Raw genomic sequence first — 25142 nt, forward strand, 5'->3', positions numbered from 1 at the left:
AAACATGGATAGTGCAAGATAAGCACAAGATTGAAATTGAATAGAATACCCGAGAATAGGGTATCTATAAAATCATTTAGTATTCCCTTTTGTAGTATCCTCAGAAGAGGAGATTTTTTGTAAATAAAATCAGTTACAGATGTAACTAGCAATTTTGATGAATCCAATAAGATGAGCAATTAGTAAATATCATTGTTGTCCTCGTACTTTTCTTTGAACAATCATGTATAAGTTTAAGTACTTAAGTATGAACGTGATATTGATTTAAGAAATTTATTTACATTATAAGGACTTTTTAAAAATAGGAAACATTAACAGCAACAAGAACACCTTAGATAATGAAGTGACCAATTAAGTTAACCCATTGATTCCCTCGAATCTAGTGGTTCAAGTTTTGCAAGACACGCTAATGCAGGAGCATCCTTGGTTGGCTGGCAATCCTACATGTTGGGGTATTCTGGCTTTGGAGTTGGAGGACTCAGTCAATGAAGAGGTGGTACTCAGTCGATTATGAGTTGTTCATGATTGTTGTGTTAACCAAGTAACTCAGTTAATGAAGGCATTCGATGATGCTTGGGGCAATCGGTAGATACTATAAGCTCGATTTATACTGGGAGCTCAACAGTAGTGTTGCCCGAGTTGCTCGATCGGTGGAGGGACTCAGTACGTGAAGGAGGAACTTGGCATATATTGTGGCTCAGTTTGCACTGGGACTCAGCAGTAGTGTTGCCCAAGTTGGCTTAGTCGATGATGGAGCTCGGTTATGCTTGGTGGAATGTTGATGCTCGATGGTGGCTTTCTGACACTCGGTTCAATCTTGGTCTCTGTGGTGCCCGAGTTGTCTGTGAGCCGACTTTTGGCATTTAATTTGTATATTGGTATTTAATTTGTGTTGCAACCGATTTGTGGCTTGCATGGGCATTTAATGTAAGGGTTTATTGTAATTTGTAATGGGCTACGCTGACTTGTGGCTTAGTTGGGTATAAATCGGGGTGTTTTGTAGAGTCTTAAGTCATATGGTATAATCATCCAGCTTGGAGAAGAGGATGAAGTGTAGGAGTGAATTTTGAGAAGGGCTAGTAGTTGAGGCTTGGTAAACCAGGAGATTGCTTGGTGAGCTTGCGAGCACAAGTTGAGAATTCCTTGGAAGTTTCTACCAGAGTGTGGATCCGGACTAGATAATGTTGGGATTGGATCTTGAGGGATCTTATAGAATTGTTTTGTAATTGCTATTGCATTTGGCCCCAACCCGGAAGGCCTTACAACTAGGCACATTGCATGTACACAGTTATTTTATGAATAAAGAGTTGAGAATTGGTATCAGAACTTGCATTGTTGTTGTGTTTCTGTTGTGTGGTTATTTGCAGGCATCAAGATTACCTCCAACAAGAGTACCCTCGAATTCTCACTGCATCAAGTGGTATCAGAACTCAGTTGTTCCTGAGTGTGTAGTTTGAGCACCGAAGTTAAAGGCAATTTGCACCAGGACTTGGGTGAAGGTTGGAAGTGAAGGTTGATCTTGTGGAGATTATTGATCTTCTAGATTAGTGGAATTATTGCTTTGGGTTTGCAAAGGATCTTGGAAGATGTCTCCAAGAAGATTGGACCCTAGGGCGATTGATGACCTCTTTGATATTGTGGAAGCAAGGCTCTTAGAGAAGATGGCGTTGATGAAGAGTTACATGATTGCTGAAATTGTAAGTGTTAAAGGTGGTGTACCTCAACATGTGGGTACTGAAGATGGTTATGAGTAAGTTGTTGAAGACTTTGAAATTGTTGGATCGAGTGGTGAGGATAAAACTGATCATGTGGAGAGACCTATGGGAAATAGGACTAGTCAATTTGCTAGGCTTGGATCTCAATTGAGGTTGAAGCATAAGATGGAGGTTTCTAATTTCTCAAGTAAAGTTGGCACAACTAAGTTGAAAGGACATGCTGCTCTTTGGTGGAAAGAACTGCAAAGAGACAGAGAGGAGGAAGGTGAAATAAAAACCACTAGATGGAGATTGATGGTAACTAAGTTGAAGGCTAAGTTCATTCTTGCTGATTATAAACTTGAGTTGTTCAAGTGGTTGCAGAATTTGAAACAGAAAGATATGACTGTGAAAGATTATATCGAAGAGTACTACAAGTTGACTATTCGATCTGGACATAGAAAATTGTCAAAGAAGGTAGTTTGGTACATTAATGGTTTGAGATTCAATATCCAAGATGAGTTTGGCATGTTGAAGATTGATTTGGTTGAGGATGCTTATCAGTATACCCTGAAGGCAGAAGATAAGTTGAAGAGGAAAAGTCAAGGTAATTCCAGAGGGAAGGAGAAGCTGGATAGCTTGGCAAAAGCTAAACCGAGTGCTGAAGATGAACCAAAACTTGTCGATCAGAAGCGAAGGACAAGTAGAGGTGAGTTTAAGGGTACTTGCTACAGATATGGTGAAGTAGGAGACGGATCTTATGAATGTCCCAAGGCTGGTGACAGAAGAGCTACTGTTGTGAATGAGGTTGAGGATCATGACAATCAACCTGAGCAAGGAAAGAATTTACTAGTTCGGAAAGTACTGATTGGTCAGAGGACACTGGGATCTTGTCAAAGGACTAGTTTGTTCAGGACTTGTTGTAAGTCTGGTGGTAAAGTCTGTAGTGTGATTGTGGATGGTGGTAGTACTAATAACCTTGTTGCTGAGGAGATGGTTCAGAAACTTGGTTTGAAAAGAATGAGACATCATTATCCTTATAGGATTGGCTGGTTGCAAGGTGAGCATGCTTTGGAAGTGAGGGAACAGTGCCTTGTTGATTTCCAGATTGGGCAGTATAAGGATCAAGTGTTGTGTGATATTGTGGACATGAACAGTTGTCATTCGTTGCTTGGTAGACCTTGGCAGTATGATTGCGCAGGAGTTGTGCATGATTGTGTCAAGAATGTGTTTACAATTGTGAAAGGTGGTAAGAAGCATTCCCTAATTCCTTTGCAAAATGAAGAGCTCGGTAGGAGGAACTTGAGTATTGGCAGCCGAGTTGAGTTAAAGGATTCTGAGAGGGTTAGAGATCAGTGTGAAAGGCAAACCTGTGGAACACCAAGGATGGATGTGAAGAAGCAGAAGAAGATAAAGGGAAAGAATGTACAAGTTGATGACTTGGAGGATATGTATGTGAAGAACAAATTTGGGATTTATGTGCTGAACCCCAGAAGATGTTCTTGTTACCTAAATTTTCACCCCTCGGCTCATTTTAGGTAGTCATAGTTATGTCAATCAATGGTGCATTTTTGTTTGAGCCAAATACAAGAGTCAAATTTGCAGTAAGTTGAAGGGTTACAAAGCAACAAGGGTACACCTACAATAGCTGTAAAAGGAAGGAAGCAGAGTTTTCCTGTATAAAACTTTACCCCAAAGTTTCAGATCTAAAGAGAAATCAACAAAGAGCTTCCAAATTTTTGGAAATGATAACAAGCTTCAGATCCTTTTTATTTCTATGAATTTGTATTGTATTTTTTTAATAATATTTATGAAATATCTTTTATAAATCATTTATTTGATATTAATTTAAAAATACAAAATATGGTAATTGGCTTTTAAAATAAAAATGAATATTTTATTTTTTATCATTTAATAAAAAATTATTAAATAATTTATAATCTATTATTTCTAATGAACATTATTATATTAATAATATTGCTAGGTGATTTAATTATCACTCAATAAATATTATTAACATAATTAATTTTGTTTAAATAGTAAATTATTAAATATCTAATAATTGTTAAATAAACGTATTAAATACCTTAAAGTTCATTACTTAATTGATATTTATCAAGTAAATGGATTATAAGTTATTTAATAATTATTACTTAAAGTGCAAGATAAGATATTTATTTTTATCTTTAAAAGTCAAACAGAGATATTTTGGAGTTATGTCAAGGTGTAAGGTCATATTGATGGGATTTGAAGGTCAGAAAGTTATTACTTTTCAGAGACTTTATTGGGATATTTTGAGAGATAAGAGTGCATTTATGAAGAACCTTTATGTGGAAGCTGGTTAGGCGTGACTTTTTTAACACTTATTTACCTTTTTGTGAGTGTTTTGAGGGACCCAAAAAGTGGCTTGATTGTGGAATCCGACCCAGCATTCATTGTGCTTTATTGATCAGTACATTTGGCAACAAAAAAATTATATAAGTCCGCGCTAAGTCTTCGTGGTGATGGAGTTATTTTCCCTTTGGTTGGCTGTTACGTAATTTCTTTAAGTTCTTGACAACAATGAATGGAGTTATTGTAACTCATGTACTAAAGTGTATGGCAGAATTTTGGCAGCTTGGGGATCAATAAATTTTTTGTTTTCCTTCTCATTTTTCTATTATTCTACGTGCTAAGTGTCATAGTGCAGTTTCTTGTGAAGTTATCTTTCCATTTCCTTGATCTTGCACTTTACTGAACAGTACCTCTGTGCAGAAATATATATTTACCTGCAGGTTACAAGTTATATTAATGTGGAAAGCAGTTTTGAGGTGTGAGGACAGAATTTCCTCCTATTAAAATTGTGATGATTTCATGATCTTGTAAATTGTTGATGCAAGGATGTATGTAATACTGAGTTGTGTAAATGAGAGTTGAGTTGTGGATCAAGTTGTGTAAGGTTCTGTTAGGCAATTTTAGCCAAGCTCTACCTGGTGCATCACCTTTTAGAAGTTAGTAGGTTTCATTTTATGTTATCCTTCTATCCCTTTCCCTCAGAAAGTTAACTATTAAGCTTTAGGTGAATGTATCTTATAGGCACTGGCCTAGAATCTGGAGGTTCTTTCGAATTGGATGACCCACAAACCCTGAAAAGATCTCATGTTTCTCCAAAAGGCTAAGTTCTGTAACTTGGCACAAGGGTGCAACTTTTGAGAGATAACAGTTCTGCCAACTATTTAGAACATCTTTTTGAACCTCGAGTGTCTGATGCAGGAGCATCCTTGGTTGGTTGGCAATCCTGCATGTTGGGGTATTTTGGCTTTGGAGTTGGAAGAATCAGTCAGTGAATGTAATGTTCCTAAGGCAATCTCATCTTAAAAGCGATCTCAGCCTGAAGGTAATCTCAGCCTCAAGGGAATCTCGTCCTGAAGGGGATCTCTGTTCGAAGGTAATCTCGACCCGAAGGGAATCTTTGTCCGGATGCAATCTCAATCCGAAAGGGATCTTGATCCGAAGGGGAACTTGATCCGAAGGAAAACTCGGTTGGAAGGGAATCTCGACTCGGAGGAGAACAAGATCCAAAGGGGAACTTGGTCCAAAGGGAATCTCAACCCGAAGGGGAAATTGATCCGAAGGGGATCTGGTTCCGAGGGGAAACTCGATTTCAAGGGAATCTCCATCCGAAGGAGATCTCAACCCGAAGGGGATCTCAACCCGAAGGGGATGACTTCCCAAAGGGGATCTCAACCCAAAGACAATGACTTCCCGAAGGGGATCTCGATCCGAAGGCAATGACTTCCCAAAGCAGATCTCAACCCAAAGGCAATGACTTCTCGAAAGGGATCTCGACCCGAAAGCAACTGCTTTGATACCACTGTAATGTTCCAATCCTTGCAGTTGAAGATGTGATTCCTCGATATACTTAATTTCGTCACCGCCAGGTAGTTGGAGGGTTGTCTACGAGGCCATACAGTTGTAGCAAAATGACTTCTCGAAGGGGATCTCGACCCGAAGGCAACTGCTTTGATACCACTGTAATGTTCCAATCCTTGCAGTTGAAGACGTGATTCCTCCGTATACTTAATTTCGTCACCGCCAAGTAGTTGGAGGGTTGTCTACGAGGCCATACAATTGTAGCAGAGAGGGCGTACGGTTGTGTCCGAGAGGCCTGTACAGTTGTAGCAGAGGGACCGTATGGTTATGTCTAGGAGGTCGTAGGTTGTAGCAAAGAGACTGTATGATTATGTCTGGGAGGCCCGTACGGTTGCAGCAAAGAGGTTGTACAATTGTGGGTTGAGGGTTCGTACGGTAAAGGGGGAAAGAGGAGGTTGTACGGTGATGGAGGTGATGCATACAGTGAGGGAGAGAGGTTGTACGATGATGGAGGTGAGTGTGTCATGGAAGGTCTTACGATCCTTGCTGAGGGTAGTACAGTTTGTTCTTCAGATTCACCAATGCTAAGTCCTCCAGAATGAATTAACAACTTTAAAAAAGACACCAGAATATATTGAGATAATCATAGAGGGATATATATGTTCCAGACCAAAATGGTGTTCTAGATTTGCCAGATCCGAAACAAAGAAATACAATGGACGGAATAGGGTGAAGGTTGATTCCCACCAAAACCACAAGAGCCAAGTAGGGAAGATCTCTCACTTCCAAAATGGTGAACAATACAAAACTCCAACAAAAATTCACATACAATAAAATAATCCAGATCACATGCCAACTACTACCTACATGTCATGCTTAAATACCTTTCGGAGGAACTTCTAAGGGTTTACAAAGATAGCTAGCGACAACACCTACAGAAACAATTAAAATAAAAATGGGTCTGAGATATACTAAATCAATCGAAACCACAAATACAAGTATTATTAACTTTGGCCCCATATTAATTAATTAAAGTAACTAATTAAAGGTCCTTTTATTATATTTTTTAAATTCTGGGACCATTTAATTAATTAATTTAATTTAATTCTTACATTAGAATTTGGGGACATGACAGTGAAGAGGTGGTACTTTGCCGATCTTGAGTTGTTCATGGTTGTTGTGTTAACTGAGTGACTCAATTAATGAAGGCATTCGACGATGCTTGGGGCACTCGGCAGATACTGTAAGCTCAGTTTACACTGGGAGATCAATAGTAGTGTTGCCCAAGTTTCTCAATCAATGGAGGGACTCGGTCCGTGAAGGAGGAACTCGACATATACTGTGGCTCGATTTGCACTGGGACTCAGCAGTAGTGTTGCCCAAGTTGGCTCGGTCGATGATGGAGCTCAGTTATGCTTGGTGCAATGCTAATGCTTAGTGGTGGTTTTTTGACACTCGGTTTGGTCTTGGTCTCAGTGGTGCCGAGTTGTCTGTGAGCCAACTTTTGGCATTTGATTTGTGTATTGGTATTTAATTTGTGTAGCAGCCGACTTGTGGCTTACATGGGCATTTAATGTAAGGGTTTATTTTAATTTGTAATGGGCTAGGCCGATTTGTGGCTTAGTTGGGTATAAGTAAGGGTATTTTGTGGAGTCTTAAGTAGTTCACCCAAACCATGCGCTACGTCCACCAAATAGCAAGTCCAATATTATTACGATGTAATGATTACAACCTGATTACAATCTGTAATCCCTTACAGCTCAATACCGCCGCAAGAAGCAATTTTTGCATCACACCTTATGGAAAAATCCCTGACCCTAAGCCCTTTTATACAAGTATTTTTGTCATTTTAGGGTTATAGTTAATTACAATATGTACAGTACTTATCTAATCAGTCACCACAAACTAATAATCTCCCACTTGGGGATTGATTAGGCTCCACACTAGACAACAATCTCCCACTTGGAGACTGATCCTATAGCAATTCTGCTACCACATGCGGCTCCCACTGGATCAAACCACCCTAGACTCAGCTGTTCTTTTATTATGTTCAGTCTAAAAGACCAACTGAAGCTGAAGAGGAGTTCAACTTCTCCCTTGTCACTACCTTTGTAAACATATCTACTGGATTGTCATTTGTATGTATCTTGTCCAGCTTTAACTGTCCATCATCCAAAACTGATCGAATGAAACAGTACCGCAATTGTATGTGTTTTGTCTTTGAATGCAAAGCTAAATTCTTTGCAAAATGAATGGCACTCTGACTATCTGTAAACAAATAATTATCCTTCTGAGGGTGTCCCAATTCTTCTAAGAATAACTAAAGCCATATCATCTCCTCGGCTGCCTCTGTAGCAGCAACATACTCTGCCTTTGTAGTGGATAATGCATTCACCTTCTGTAATCTAAAAACCCAACTCACTGTTGGCCCACCAACAGTAAATACATAACCTGTAGTATTTTGCCTAGTATCAATATCCCCTAGCAAATCTGAGTCAACATATCCCCGTAAAGCAGTAGTAGAGCCCCCAAAATGTAGACACTTACTGGATGTTCCTCTCAAATATCTGAGAATCCATTTGACTGCATTCCAATGCTCAAGCCCTAGATGACTCATATACCTACTAACAACTCCCACTGCATGTGCAATATCTGGCCTTGTACATACCATAGCATACATCAAGCTTTCTTTAGCTGAAGCATAAGGTACCTTAGACATCTTATCGTCCTCTTCTTGTGTCTTTGGACACATCTCCTTAGTCGACTTCAAATGACCAAGTAAAGGTGTGCTGACAACTTTAGCATTCTCCATAGAGAAATGTTGCAACACCTTAGCAATATAATCAACCTAAGATAAAGTCAATTTTATGTTCTTCCTATCTCTGCAAATCTTCATACCAAGGATTTGTTTTGCTGCCCCCAAATCCATCATAGCAAATGCATGTGTTAACTGGCATTTTAGCCCCTTAATGTGATCCATGTTAGACCCAGCTACAAGCATATCATCAACATATAAACATAAAATTATGTATTTGTCATCATCCAACCTCTTAAAATAAACACAATGATCTCAATGGCACCTACTATATCCATGCTCATGCATAAAACTATCAAATGTCAGATACCATTGCCGAGGTACTTGCTTCAAGCCATATAAACTTTTTTTCAATCTGCACACTAAGCACTCCTTACCCTTGAACTCAAATCACTCTGGTTGTGCCATATATATCTCTTCATTCAAATCACCATAAAAGAAGGTTGTTTTAACATCAAGTTGCTCCAAATGCAAATCTTCAATAGCTACAACACTTAAAACAGTACAAATAGAAGTCATTTTTACAACAGGAGAGAATATCTTATCAAAATCAATGCCTTTTTTCTGTGCAAATCCTTTTACAACCTGGCTTTAAATCATTTCTTACCTCCATCCTCTTCTTTCAACCTATAAGCCCATTTATTCTATAAAGCCCGTTAAAATGCAAGCAACTTGCATAAATCCCAAGTCTTATTTTTCAATAAGGAGTCCATTTCATCGGCCATTATAGACTCCTAGTGAATCTTAGTATCCATCTGCACAGCTTCATCATAACATTTCGGTTCACCAGCATCAATAAGTAAAATAGAATACAAAGAGGGAGAAAATCTTTTTGCAAATCTATTTAGCCTTGTTGACCGTCTAACATTCACTGGTGTGTATGGTATTTGTTGTTGCGGTTGTTGCACATCATGAGAAATTGTTGGAACATCATCTTTTGAAGTATCACCCAATACTACATAATCATCTCCTTTCTTCTCATGTTGCTGCAACAGATCTTTGTACAACACTTTCTCATTGAATATGGCATCCCTGCTTCTTACAATTTTATGATTTTCAAAATCCCAAAGCCTATAACCAAATTCATCAATGCCATATCCTAAAAATGCACATTTCTTTGATTTAGCTTCCAGCTTGGTTTTATTTTTAGAATGTATGAGTAAATGTTTAACAACCAAAGGTCTTGATAAAAGAATAACTCACCTTCTTACATTCCGGTTCACTAGCATCAGTACGTAAAATAGAATACAAAGAAGGAGAAAATCTTTCTGCAAGTCTACTTAACCTTGTTGACCGTCTAACATTCACTGATGTGTGTGGTATTTGTTGTTGTGGTTGTTGCACATCATGAGGAATTGTTGGAATATCATCTTTTGGAGTATCATCCAGCACTACATAATCATCTTCTTTCTTCTCATGTTGCTGCAACAGATCTTTGTACAACACTTTCTCATTGAATATGGCATCCCTGCTTCTTACAATTTTACGATTTTTAAAATCCCAAAGCCTATAACCAAATTCATCAATGCCATATCCAACAAATACACATTTTTTTGATTTAACTTCCAGATTGGTTTTATTTTCAGAATGTATATGAGTAAATGCTTAACAACCAAAAGTTTTGAGAAAAGAATAACTCACCTTCTTACCAATCCATGCTTCCTTTAGAATACCACAACCCAAAGGAGTAGAGGGACCTCTATTAATCAAATATACAGCAATATTGAAAGCCTCCATCCACCTATTTAAGGGCAACCCAACATGTAACCTCGTACTCCTTGCACGCTCCATTATAGTCCTGTTTTTGCGTTCAGCCACTCCATTCTCCTGTGGAGTCCTTGGAACAGTTTTCTATCTACAAATACCATTAGTGGAGCAATAATTTTCAAATTCATGACTACAATACTCACCACCATTATCAAATCTGAGACATTTTAATTTCTTACCAGTCTCATTTTCAACCAAGCATTTATGTTTCTTAAAAGTTTGAAATACATCAAATTTCTGTCTAAGGAAATAAATCCATACTTTTCTAGTTGCATCATCAATAAATGTAACATAATAATGAGAGCCACCAAGGGAAGATACTTGAACCAGTCTCCATACATCTGTATGCACAAGCTCTAATTTCTCACTTTTATTTTCCTTCCCAATCTTCACAAAACTCACTCTCTTTTGTTTTCCATACACACAACTTTCACAGAAATTCATATTAACACATTTCAGACCTGGTAAAACTTTTTTTGAATGAAGTACTTTCATACCTTTCTCACTCATGTGTCCAAGTTTGTTGTGCCACAATGTTGTATCAGAATCTACAACAATTGTTTGTTCTCCCTGCTTAACTGCAGCAACTGTTCCTAAACATTCATTTTTCTTTGAAACAATCAAAAGTAGAAGGAATAGTATGACTTGTACGAAGATATAAGGTGCCCACTTTCACACATTTTGCTACTACAAGGGAACCTTTTGAAACCATCCAATTTTTATCATTAAAAGTAACTACACAACCCTCATCACCAAGTTGCGCTACTGAGATTAAATTTCTACTCAGCCTTGGAACCATGTCTTACCTCATGTAATAACCAATGATTCCCATTCTGCAACTTAATCTTAACATTTCCCTTTCCAACAATCTGACAAGGTTCATTATCCCCCAAATAAACAAGCCCAAAATCCCATTGGACATAATCAATGAAATAACCTCTATGAAGTGTAGCAAGAATTGAAGCACCAAAATCTAAAACCCATGAATCATCAACACTTTCTAAAGACAAAAACAAAGCATCCTCTTTGGATTTGTTACTTACCCCATTTGTCTCCTTATTCCCTTCTAGTTTATCTCCTTCATTGTTCTTTCGAGTCCAGCAATATTTCTTCTTATGCCCTGGTTTACCACAGTACCAACAATCTCTCGGTCCTCTGGATTGAGACCTCTTCCCCTTTGACTTTCCTCTTGATTTCCCGTGATTTCTGGAAATATTTCCTCTCTCAGTCGTTCTGCCTCTGCTATGTGCATTCAAAGCACTTTCTGATGTAGATCCACCTGAAGTTTTCCTACGAGTTTCCTGACTCAAAATAATACCGATCACATCATCATATTGTAGGGTATTAGATCCAAAGATAGAATTATTCACAGTCATTACCAAGTCATTCCAGCTTTCAGGCAAAGAATGCAAAATCAAAAGAGCCCTAATTTCTTCATCAAAATTAATACCCACAAAAAATAATTGACTAGTAACAATATTAAACTCATTTAAATGATCTGCAACAGATCCAACCTCTACCATTTTCATATTAAATAAATGCTTCATGAGAAATACTTTATTTGAAGCAAAGGGTTTTTCATATAGTGTCGCTAGGGTTTTCATCAACTCTTCCATCGTCTTCGCTTTTGTATCGTTAAATGTCACTAATGATGCCAAGCATAATCAAATGCTTCCAAGTGCCTTTCTGTCTAAAAGATCCCAGTCCTCATTTGTCATGGTTCCCTGGTGCTTAGTTTTTCCTTCCAACAGCTTCCATAAATCTTTCTAATAAAGATAGTCTTCCATTTGCATTTTCCATAACTGAAAATTTTGTCCATTAAACTTGTCAACCTTCAGCTTACCCTCATCTAGCATCGCTCCCACTCAACCGTAAGACTTTCCTACAGAGGATAACTGAAAAACAACCTGGCTCTAATACCACTTGTTAGGATTAACCTCAAACAGAAATAACAATTACATGCAAATATAAACAATGTCAAGAAATAATAAATCACATAGAAGAAAACAAAAGACATCAAGATTTAACATGGTTCACCCAAACCCTGGCCTATGTTCACCAAACAGCAAGTCCAATATTATTACAATCCAATGATTACAACCTAATTACAATCTGTAATCCCTTACAGCTCAATACCACCGCAAAAAGCAATTTTCGCATCACACTTTATGAAAAAATCCCTAACCCTAAGCCCTTTTATACAAGTATTTTTGCCCCTTTAGGGTTATAGTTAATTACAATATGTACAGTACTTCCCTGATCAGTCACCACAAACTAAAAGATACTACGCATCACTCAAATAAAACATGTTCACTTTCATTACAATGAAAGAGTCATTCCCTTTCAAGTCGTATAACTCTAAATCAGAAATAAACAGTGACACTTTCCTTCCCTCTGCTTCTAATTATGTGATTCAATGAAGGCTATGCCTTGTTGAGAAATTTGTTGTGAGTATTGATGAGTCGAAAGAAGATCCCCGTCTAACGGGCTCTCTTTCAAAATTTAATCACTCCTCCAAATTCAGCTCTCTACTAACAAAAGAACGACCTCCTTTGCTATCACTGCTCGACTCTAGCTGTCATGAAATGATAAACATAACTGGGACTAGGAGTTGACGTGAAGAACCCTATCTTGGATATAACAAAACACTCACTAGTGAAAATCTAAAAACCATTTTGATGAAGATACACATAAAAATGAACTAATTGATAGTCAAAGCTATTGCATTTGATATTCCATAGAGCACTGGGCTACATACATGGAGAGTAGTTATGACTAGGACTCTTCACAAATGCCATATCCATGCATACATCATTGGCACTCCAGCTTCATGCAATAATAATGCTTATGACCTTTATGAATGCACCAGCAAGAATGAGACATGCAGACGAAAAAACAAAGAGCCTTCAAATGTCAGAATCTATCTCCCAGCTTCTCGGAACATAGAAACTCCTATATTGTTGATATAACCTAGCTCTAATACCATGTTGAATTTTACCCCAAAAATCATATAAACAACAATAACAAATAACCAGAAAAGATACAAGAGACACAGAAATGTCCTTGGAAAACCCTTCGAGAATAAAGGGACAAACTCAGCCACACACAACAAAAGATCATTTTATTGATAATGAAATTCAAATGTACAATGTCTTTCACTTGAAGTGATATATATAACATAAAGAGAGACTCTTCACATTCCAACTAAAGGTCTCTTCAATAACTCTTTATTTTCAAATACATCTCTTCATATTTCCATGCCTTAACGCATGTTGTATGACACATGTCATTATACTTAATATTACAATTTAATCACAAATGTCCTTTTTAGCTAAAGGTGTCTATAACGGAATTAACGCCCCCAAAAAAAAATTTCTATCGCGACTACAAGCTCCAACACACATCTTGTTCTAATGTTTCCAGATGAAGTCATCTCAAGTTTGATTTGGTCCTGTATTGGCCTTCCTATTCAAACAATCGAGGTGGCGAGTTGCGGCTTGCGATGAACATTCACGACATACAATGCTTAATGGTACATACTTCTATGTTGTTATTTGCTTAATCAACCCTCTTGCATGTTCGCATGATTTATTATAATCATTTGGGATTGTTCTTATGAATTTGGGTTCAAACCGATCTGTTTGTAATATGTTTCCTTTGTTTTGGAATTTAATGATTAGATAAGCTGACTTGTGGCTAGTGTTCATGTATATAAATAGGGTGATAGGTTTTGTTCAAGGGAGAGGAATTGGGAGAAGCAACTAGGTAGCTACGATACGTTAAAGTATCATAATTTGAGGGATGAATAGTTGCAAATAGGTTGTGGAAGGCGATGGATGCATCTAACTTGTTAGTATTGTATATTGACAATGGTGATGTAAGATCTACATTTGCAAGCCAACTTGATGATAATCCAATGATATTTCTTCCTTTAATGTTCATTTCTTATAGTTTGATTGTGCATTTTCGTTGTGGCATATCGAGTTGCAAGGTGTATTATCTAATTATTATTAAAATTCTATCTTAAAACAAAGATATGGCAATCCACCCTTCCTCAAATTGCTTGTCCTCAAGCAATTAGATAATTTCTTCTATTGAGTTGAAATAGATATTTCTTTTAGTCCAAATTCTTATATTGCTATCATGGACATGTTTGAATCCTTTCTAATAGTCATTAACTTTCTACATTATTCTTTCAAATAGATTATTTTTCTAGATCCTCTTTAACCCTACAGGATGGCAAGATCATGTTCTGAGACCACTGTAATGTCCCCACTAGAAAAGACAATAATACCTGCAAAACTAATGTTAGAATTTATACGATAATAAAATATATTTCACTAATCTTCCATCTATCCTAACCCAACCTTAAAGACGTCTCCACATCGGGATCAATAAACCTCTTAAGGATCCTTAGATCCCCGGTTATTTCTCTATCTTCTATGAAGTGCTCCCTTTAAGATCCTTCCTAGAAGAGATATTCTCTATCCAGGGTCCTTAATACATATGCATATGTTAACATCTACAGAATATTCTGGCATTATAACCATTTTAAGATCACTCTCTTCCCAAGGGGAACTCTCTTGATCTTAAGCTATTAACCATAATAAGATCACTCTCTTCCCTAAAAAGGGACTCTCTTGCTCTTAAACCATTAAGTCATGTGTGTTATCCATTTTGAATTACATCTTTACATATACATATGTATATGCATAAACTATCCACAAGTATGTTTATAAATAAATTTATAAACATAATTAAATAAATATAAGCCATAAACATACCTTTCTTACCTTCCTCTTTTCTTGGTCAATGTAGCTCTATCATTAGTCAACCCTTCAATGAATTAGTCCTTCTCAATTATCTCAACTCTATATTTACTTTCTAAAAAAATTTATTTTCTAATTATACGGAAAGGATAAAAAAAAAAATTATGTTTCTTCTTTTCCAAGAGTCACAACCTTTCATAATACAAATCCTTTAAAGAGTCACAACACTTCATGGTTATAATCCTTTCAAAAAGTCACCACACTTCATAACTAAAATCCTTTGGAAAAGTCTCAATACTTTATAGTTATATTATTTTTGAAGAGTCGCAACTTTTCATAATTATGACCCTTTCAAAGGTTCACATCCTTTCAATATCATTGATACCTCTTTAAAAAGATACTTCATTATTTTCTTCATATTACTTTCCTCTACCATTTTTCCTTTTTGAACTCCTATCTTTTCCTCCTCTTTTTTCCCCCTCTAAAATAAACTCTCCTCCCTCTTATATCTTAATTTTAAGGAGTCATGTCTATTTCTGAAATATCTCGACTTTTCATTATATATAGTTAATTCATATTATTATGTGTTATATTATTTATTTACTTACTTATTTGTATTTATTATTATTTATTAGTAAATTATATTTAGAAAGTTAACATATTTTTTATAATATTGTCTCGTCTATTTTATTTAATTTCTTTATTTATTATTTTTTAATTATTTAAAATATCATACTAAATATTATTTTATTGATAATATAGATCAAATAATAATTATTTTCCATTTTCATATTTTAGTATTAGTTTTAATATAACTTTATTATCACAATTTATTTACTACTATTGTATTATCTAATTATTATTAAAATTCTATCTTAAAATCCAAAGTTTGCACTTTTAATTTGCCTAGATCTTGATATTTCATCAAGTTGCTCCATTTGGCTTTTGCATCACATTGGGCCTTCATGTTCATGTGTTGGATTCGAATATTTGTACCTTTATTTGAGTGATAGTACACCACTTTTGACATGGTTGTACATGGCTTTTTCCAAATGGAATCAATTTTTAATGTTCGAACATGGAGTTTTGAGCACTGGAATGAAATATATTTACTTTCTAAAATTCTTTATTTTCTAATTATAAGGAAAGGATAAAATATACTTTTTTTGTTTCTTCTTTTCCAAGAGTCACAACCTTTCATAATACAAATCCTTTGAAGAGTCACAACACTTCATGGTTATAATCCTTTCGAAAAGTCACAACACTTCATAACTAAAATCCTTTGGAAAAGTCTCAATACTTTATCGTTACAGTATTTTTGAAGAGTCGCAACTATTCATAATTATGACCCTTTCAAAGGTTCACATCCTTTCGATATCATTGATACCTCTTTAAAAAGATACTTCCTTATTTTCTTCATATTACTTTCCTCTACCATTTTTCCTTTTTGAATTCCTATCTTTTCCTCCTCCTTTTTCCCCCTGTCTAAAATAAACTCTCCTCCCTCTTATATCTTAATTTTAAGGAGTCATGTCTATTTGTTAAATATCTCGACTTTTCATTAAATTTAGTTAATTCATATTATTATATGTTATATTATTTATTTACTTACTTATTTATATTTATTATTATTTATTAGTAAATTATATTTAGAAAGTTAACATATTTTCTACAATATTGTCTCTTCTATTTTATTTTATTTCTTTATTTATTATTTTTTAATTATTTAAAATATCGTACTAAACATTATTTTATTGATAATATTAGATCAAATAATAATTATTTTCTATTTTCTTATTTTAGTATTAGTTTTAATATAACTTTATTATTATGATCTATTTAGTAACATTGTATTGTCTAATTACTATTAAAATTCTATCTTAAAATCCAGAGTTTGCACTTTTAATTTGCCTAGATCTTGATATTTCATCAAGTTGCTCCATTTGGCTTTTGCATCACATTGGGCCTTCATGTTCATGTGTCGGATTCGAGTATTTGTACCTTTTTTGAGTGATAGTACATCATTTTTGACATGGTCGTACACCACTTTTAACATGGTTGTACACGGCTTTTTCCAAATGGAATCAATTTTTAATGTCCGAACATGGAGTTTTGAGCATTGGAATATCATTTTTTGATTGATTGAACATGGAATTTTTGGGGAGCCCAAATTTGGTTTTTTCAATAAAAAATTAAGTGTAAACTCATTTTTCTGCTTGAAGGGCGCATGATTTATATAAAGTATAGCATTTAAGTTTTTCTAACTTATACTTCAAGTTGTACTTTATATAAATACTGTCAGGATGTTTGAGAGTGGTTTCAGATTCATACGAGTTATAATAAAGATTTTAGATTTTGGGAGACAAATAAATTTCAGACAGACAAATTTCAGGAATCAGCACGACTTCATCAGTATTCTTTTCCACAGGTTCTCCTGACTTTTGCAACATAAATTTGATATTGGGACAAGAATTTTCCAAAAAAATTAATTCACTTTATCACAAATCCCTTGACTTCCATTCTGCCGCCTTGACTAGCTTGGCCCAGCTCTCACTCATATCACTGACTAACTTGACTACCCAGCAATCAAAAGTTGTTCAAACTCATCTCTTAGACTTAGAGACTTGAGAATTGCCACTAAGCTAGGACCACCTATGACAACTACCTTACTGCCCAACAAAAAGAGGGGGCCTCCATTTCTGATGGGGTGATGCTATGAAAACCTCGCAAGAGACACCTTAACGTCAACATAGAAAAACACTGTGCTTGTTGAATATGGATTGGCAGATCCCATTCAATGGAGGCTTCATGCTGTAAAATATTCCCACAGTAAGGTGTAATATTATTATTGTAGAATCATTCTGATTGATGGAAATCGCAATTACAAACTGCGTACCCTGGTTGTCTCAGCATTGTTATACTGAATTATATTTAGTATATATCAGGTATGCATCACAACAAGTTTTAGAGCCTTGAAATCTTATTATTGTAGGATCATTCTGATAGATAGAATTTGCAATTACAAAACTGTGTAACCTGGTTGTCTCAGTATTGGTATACTTTATTATATTTAGTAGATATCAGATATGTATCACAACTACAACTTTTAGAGCCTAAAATCTTATTGATACTAAATTACAAAAAAAAGTATGTATAATAACCCGAACTTTCAGTTTGAGCCTTTTTATAATTATCGTAAACCCATGGGACCTTGAAAAGTATGTGCTGGAAATTTCCTTTCCAAGTACATGCCCACACTTGTAAAAATTGATACAAATCACGCATTGTTTATCAGATGTGTTCTCTATTTCAAGCATTCATTCAAGTTACTCCTGGAAAATGGTCAACATTTATTCCATGTCTAGTTGGAGAAAGTATAACTCACCCCTTAAAAGTTGCATACATGTATAATCTCATAGTCCTTGAAGCCTTGAAGGTGTAGAAGGTCTAGCTCTCTAAAATTAGTTTATTAGTAAATGCACAGAATAATCAATTGGATGTTGAACAAGTTGTTCCTATTACCTGTTATGCACAACACGCATCCTCCTAGTGACAACCATGCCTTAACAGTGTTCCTCTTGAAAAAGTAATAGATATAAATTGGATTGAAAGCCCTCAAGACAGTCGCATCATGAGAAATAATATTATACAGTCCAATAGAGGCAAGAGAGAAGAACCAAAGGAAGAGTGCAGGAGCAAATGTCAAGCCTACTTTCCCTGTGCCAAACTGTTGTATGCTGAACAAGATCACCAGAAATATGACTGATGTAATGACCACTTCATCTGCATAAAGGAATGTCAAAAATAACGGAGAAATTTATTGTTTGCTAGTTGTTGCAATACATAGGTGACAAATGTTATGTATTCTTGTTGATATCCAATAACACCCTTAAATAGGAATTGAAAAGAATGGTTAACATTTAAAGAAAAAGGTTAGAGTTACCTTGATTAAAACTAGAAAATTGATCTTGCAGACCACTCACTGCAGACATCACTGCCAAAAAACCAAAGTTTAAATATAAGAATCACATCTAAAGCTTGGAAAGAAAGTATATTCTTCTAAAAATGTTGATCACAATAATCAATAACAAGGAGGCGAAAAAAGAATTTACAAGGAAAAAGAAAACGTTAGACCTGAAATTGCAGGTGTAAGTATGCCATCCCCAATTACCATGGAAGTGCCCATCAGAACCAACAGTAACAATAGGGTTTTCAATGTGGAACTTCTCTCTATTAGATCCTTGATCCGTAATGCTCTGTCCATCTCTTGGGAAGGCAACTTAAGCCTAAAACTAGATATCTTTTCGTCAGATGGTTGACGGTTAGGGAGCCTGCTCACATTTGCATACCTGGATATCTTAGAGTACAAGGAAAATGTGCCCCCTGCAGAAGTACCATAATAGGTTTTAGATTCAATCCCAGATACTTTACAGCTCACTGGTGTCTTGATCTATTGATTGCATACATTTAAGTTAAGAAATTTTGGCCAAGCATTAACAAAAAAATATTGAACTCTTTACCTTCACCATTATCGTTGGCTTTGAGCACAACGAATACATATTTTGCCAAAGGAATCAAAGCTATAGTGTACATTACTAAAGACAATGCTCCCAATATGTCGTCTGATCCATTGATGGGCACCTGGTTGAATACACTGCTGAAAACATACAAAGGGCTTGTCCCCATATCACCATAGACAACTCCCAGTGTTTGGAATGCCAAATAGAGAGTGTGTCCTATTGAAATTTCCTGTAATTCAGCTATACAAGTTACAGTTCATCTCTCCATTATGAACGCATCATTTTATAGAGGTATGCAAGTGATGTGCAGATGTTTATTGTGGCAAGGAGAAATTATTTACATACTTGGAGCTGAATATAAGAGAACTTGAATACTTCACAATTAAAAATGATAGCCTGTTCATGCTTCAGTGTGCAAGATCAAATATTCCTTTTTAATTTTTTGTCTTTAAGTTTAAATATGTACATTGCTCTTCAGGTTCAAGAGAGATCTTTCAACATAAATCTTTCTATGGAAGAATGTGTATAGAGAAGTTGAAGAAATAAATCAACTAAATTTCCTAAAAAACTGTAAGACGATTTTGAAAATAGGTCCTAACATTTCTAATATTTTGGAGAAGCAGTTTTCTCCTCTTGATCTGTGAAAGAGTTTGACCAAGATCTCTCCTTAAATCACGTGTATTTATAAGTTTCAAATAACATGTATATGTCCTGCACATTTGATATTATTTGGTGCAACTTTTGCTTCTAGCTTGCATGAGGGGCAGTTATTTATTTTAAGATTAAATTTTAAAAGAACAAAATTATACTGTCAATGAGCACTAAATTTCAGTATCAACACCCTCAAAACTCAAAATCAAATTATGTACACCTAAAAGGTCAAGATAATGAAATGAACAGGCTGCACTTAAAAGGTTACAGTCCAGAATGTGTTTTCGATACACTTATGCTATGGATTCCTGTCTCACCGAAATAATCGAACAAGATGTCAGAATTGCATCTCCAATTATTCTACCCTTAAGATTGAACTTAAATTAGGCATATCTTGAAAATAAAGAGCTCAGAAAACCCAATACTTGCCACTCAAAGCTGATAACAATTTTATTTAATGTGGTAATAGAATGAAAACTTCGGAATGCAGTTCATTTGTAGCAGTGTTTCTCCAAGTTTCAAGAATGGGAGGATGCAAGGACACAGCTTCAAGGCTGGCAAAAATTTGCCCAGACTTTGGAGACAGAGAGGGGGTGCCATTTAAAAATCTGTAATAATAACATTTGATTTTTTAGACCTTTCTGTAATGTCACCTTTTTGAAATGAAGCCAAGTTGATAGCCATATGTGCATCATTCATTTTCCGTAGGTTTTCGGAGTTTCACACTAAGGAAATGGATTTAAAATTATAATAAAGACGGAACAAGATGAAAAGTCATGATAGCTAGAGAAATGGTGCACACAATAGGTTTACTGCACAGAACAGAGCTTTCCAGTGGAACAGTCAGACTTTTTGAAGGGGGAGAGATGCCACAGAGTTAGTCCAGTAACAAGCGTAAATGCCATCACTCTAGGCCAACGCAGGGAGAGCAAACAGTGGTGCCAGGGGAACCCTAGGCCATTAATATTTAGAAGTTGAGGCAACCAATTAAAAGCTAGGCACCGGAGGATCAAGAATTTGTATTTTGGAAAAGAGGCAAGATAATGTTGAAGAATAGCCCCCATGAAAATACCAAATGGAAAAGCCAAAGGTATCCCCATTCAAACCCTAGATCCAAGAAAGGAACCTTCTTTATGAACTGGACAAGGCCAGTGGCTACAAATAGACAGATAATCAAATGGTGTGAGGGCTTATGGGGTAGTGGAATTAAAGTTGAGCACTGGCAAATGGGTGTTTTGTAGTAGAATGCATTTCGAGAGCTAAAAAAAATGGAAATTATGCAAAGAGGACCAATAATGATGAAGGATGTGGGCTTTTTTATAAAAAGATTGGGAAATGAATTTTAACCCTCATAAATTGAAAATAGGAAAAGTTTCAATTTGGATGAGTTTACAAAATCTCCAACGGAATATTGGAACATAGAACTATTCAAAAAAATTGGGAATGAGATAGGAAAATTCGTCAAGGGAATGAAAACTGGGAGTTTGAATGCTCTCAAACTACTACAAGAATTTGTGTGGAAGTAGATTTGGAGGAAGGCTGCTAGGAACAACAGGAGCTTATCACTGAATATCATAAATGGAATAAGATAGAAAATAATGATGAAATCATTAAAGATTAGGAAACCCAAAGAGCTCAGCGAGAAAGAAGCAACGAGATGGTTAAATGATCAAGCTCCCAATATAGATAAGGGGGAGAGACCAATATTATGGACACCAGAAAACCAAGAGATCAAGGCACTTTGCAAGGGAAAGTCAGCAATAGTACGATAGATGACCGCGGGAAACTGGAGACCTTGAGTGATGAAATAGGGGAACCCAAAAAAATCGGATTACAAAGCAAAATGAAGACAAAAACCAAGATTCAATAAGTAAAAGCTTCAATCAAACGTCAAAGGATGTTGGAGGCTTCTAGTTGGTTAAAGGCAAGGAACCCTTAAGGAAGGAGAATCACTTCTAGAGGACAGTAAGGAGCTTCCAGACACGACCGAGGATAGGTTGAAGAACAAGAACTCCGTGGAGATTTGTTAGAAGTTGTAATCTTTCCTTGGTGTGTTTATAAACCAAGGTTAGACTTCCTTTATTTATTATTATAATATATTAGGATATAAGCCAAGGTATCCTAATATATTTCTTTTTTGTCCTTTTTCCACTACATCTTATTTTGTCATCTAGTGGAATATGTGAGGACAAATATATATTGTAATTTCTAATTTTAGATTATTCCTCCTTAAGAGGAATCTCACACTTGGCCTCACACACTTATGAATGGTGGCATTCATAAACATGGGAGTTACATTCTAACTCCTCTCTCTCATCTCTATTTAAGAGATGACCCTCCTCTCTCATTTAACAATGAGGTTTCTTCCTCTTCTCAATTATTGTATGAGCGATTGCTCTCTCTCTCTCTCTCTCTTTCTTCTTAGGCTTTTCATGCCTCATTCATAATATCACAAGGGGTTTTCTTTGCTTTCCCCTTTCCAAATATCTTGTCTCATGGTGTTGGAGCTTGAAGCTTTCTCTCTCCTATTTTATGGTAATATCTTTTCATGCATTTACTCACTTAGATTCTTTCCTGGTATTGCTTATTTATAGATTTCTTTTTCCATTTCTAACATGGTATCAGAGCAGTTTAATCTTTGTTTTGAGTGTTTGCATGAAGGTACGATTCGAAGGAGACTCTTGAGAGAGATTTCAGTAATTTCTTCTATAATCTTCTTAAGATGGAAGAAATTGAATTTTTTTTGAGTTTGGCTGGTTTACCGCCAAACCTGATTAACTTTTGTTTGCTCTAATTTGTGCAGGTTACTTCTTATTTTCTAGTAATTTTCATCTAACCCCCTTTGGAAGGCTTGCCGCCAAAGGGTTTTCCTATTCAATGTTTGTTAAAAATTGTCATTAATTTTACATGTAATCTTTTCTTTGGGTTTTGTCGAAATGTAATGTGATCCTGGTGCTCAGTGTTTTTGGACTAAAATATTGAGACACTTGGTGGATACATTATTGAAGTGGCTGAATTTCCCATACAAAGTCGGTGAATTTCGTTGTGATTTAATCTGTTGAAGCTTCATAATTTTACTGTTTTTCTACTACTTTTTTCTGGATATCGAGCTGCTCTTTATATTTTGCCTGGTTGATCCAGGCAATAACTACTATATGTGTATGCGAGCCTGTGATGTATCTATGATTTTTTAAGCTTTCCGTTAAAATGCCTGATAGATTTCTAGTACGATAGAACCAGATAAGGGTTCTGGATAACATGCGTGAATTCATCTTTGTCCTTGTTTTCTAGTGGGGTTAAAGCGTTTTATGGCTCCTGTGACACCAGACATTTTACGCCTTACGCTTACTGTAGACAGACCAATCTATTTTTTATGTAAATAGACGGAGTTAATTTTACTGACGTCAATGAATTTCTGCATAGGTTGCTGATTTTGTAGAGAACTGAATATGGTTTGTTCGTCTGAGCAACTATATGCTTCATGGATGTCTCATAACATTTCACTTTTCGGCCAGCCTATTCAAGGATTGAAGTGCACCATCATCCGCACATTTGAGCATCATTAGCTTCGGACTTGCCCTTGAATTCCTCTAGAGTCTGTGTTTCAGTTCTTCCCACCAGGCGGTAAGGTTCCTCTTCACTATCATAATTTGGATCCTTACGATCAACCTGCAAATCACCAGCAGTGTCAAGTAATCCTCCTCAGGTGCCTTTGCCACCAGATCCACCCTTTTTGGGACAGCCTAGTTTTCCTGAATGGGAACGCTTCACATATTTTCCTGAAGGAACCCCTCCATGATTCTTTGCACTTCCTGCACCATATTTTACATGATGTTCCTGTTCAGATCCTGAAGACTTAGGTGATATTAAAGAACAAGCAGAATCACGGCCCTGGGATGCAGATCTTAAGAGCTGTCGCTGTTCTTCTGTCAAGAAACCATCATTGAAGGCCATTAAACAATATTTTATTTTATACTAGGCAAATATATTGAATCAGAACCAATATTCTATATCTGCCCTATCATCTGCTCAGGACGACTAAGCTCAAAAATTTGATTTAATGGGGGATGCTAAATTTAGGCAGCCTATCTTTTCATGCAAGATTCTTTTTTTTTTTTTTAGCTCTTGACAGAGGCATCATTTACTTTTATTATTGCCTCTTGTCAACCTATTTTTGGCAGGTAATCATTCATTGTCAGACAAGTGCAATATTCTCTTACACATTACAAGCTTTTATTCAAACTTTTTTAGAAAAGTTTCTTAACTCTTTTTAGTATATTCTTATCTGCCAGATCTGAACTCTATCATTAATTACTAAGTTTTTTTAGTTATATCTTTCTTAATGTTTTATTTCAAAAAAAATTCTTTTTGAATCACTTCCAATCTTGAAGGCATAGTATGAGAAAAATGGGGAGATCTTTTCTTGCCCCATGACTTTATGTTCTTATTACTTTGAGGTTATATTTTGAACCAAGGTAAATATTGTGACTTTCCAAAATATTAAGTATGGAAAGGTGATTATTTTCTTTAACCAATCTATTTTCGTATATTTATTTGAGTATATATGGGGGCCCACATATATGCCCAGATAAATATATAATTTATGACTATAATATTTCAGAAATTAATATATACCTTTGCAAAATGAATTCAATACTCATGTTTACCCTTAATGGAGTTTTATACCTGATATTTATATTTAGTTGATCTTCCTTAAATATTTACTTAATTGGATTATGAGTAATCTTACACATTTGCCTTCATTTTGATATTTTGATGTGCCCATAATTGCACTTTTATGCTTTTATAGCATTGTTCTATGCGCATGTTGGCATTTTCTGGTTTTATACCAATGATCTACATGATTTATATGATATTTTGAGTTGCATAGGGAGCCAATTTTTTCTAGGATAACTATGTAGGTCCTCTCAGTATAACTGATACATAATTTCCTTATCTGGCCCATGGAGTATCCCTCCATCCTATATTGGTATGCACTCATTTTATATGGAGTTTCCCTCCATTTGATCCTATCTGTTCCATTTTGATAGGATAATAGTTTTATGGAGTTTCC

At 35.7% G+C, this 25142-nt stretch overlaps 1 protein-coding gene across 1 annotated transcript in view; it reads right to left on the reverse strand.

Moving 5' to 3' along the window:
- Positions 1–25142, reverse strand: part of LOC149559182 (Potassium transporter family protein) — a 77105-nt gene that overhangs the window by 22503 nt on the left and 29460 nt on the right. The window contains exons 2-5 of the mRNA XM_089833095.1: positions 19418–19646; positions 19032–19280; positions 18841–18891; positions 18420–18680 (exon numbers count right to left, since the gene is read on the reverse strand). Of these exons, the coding sequence (XP_089689221.1) occupies positions 18420–18680; positions 18841–18891; positions 19032–19280; positions 19418–19646 (790 nt within the window). The remainder of the gene's footprint in view (positions 1–18419; positions 18681–18840; positions 18892–19031; positions 19281–19417; positions 19647–25142) is intronic.

Source organism: Cupressus sempervirens, chromosome 5, assembly GCF_028749045.1.
Source record: "Cupressus sempervirens isolate cs-2001-9-10 chromosome 5, ASM2874904v1, whole genome shotgun sequence".
In the NCBI taxonomy this organism is placed as follows: domain Eukaryota; kingdom Viridiplantae; phylum Streptophyta; class Pinopsida; order Cupressales; family Cupressaceae; genus Cupressus; species Cupressus sempervirens.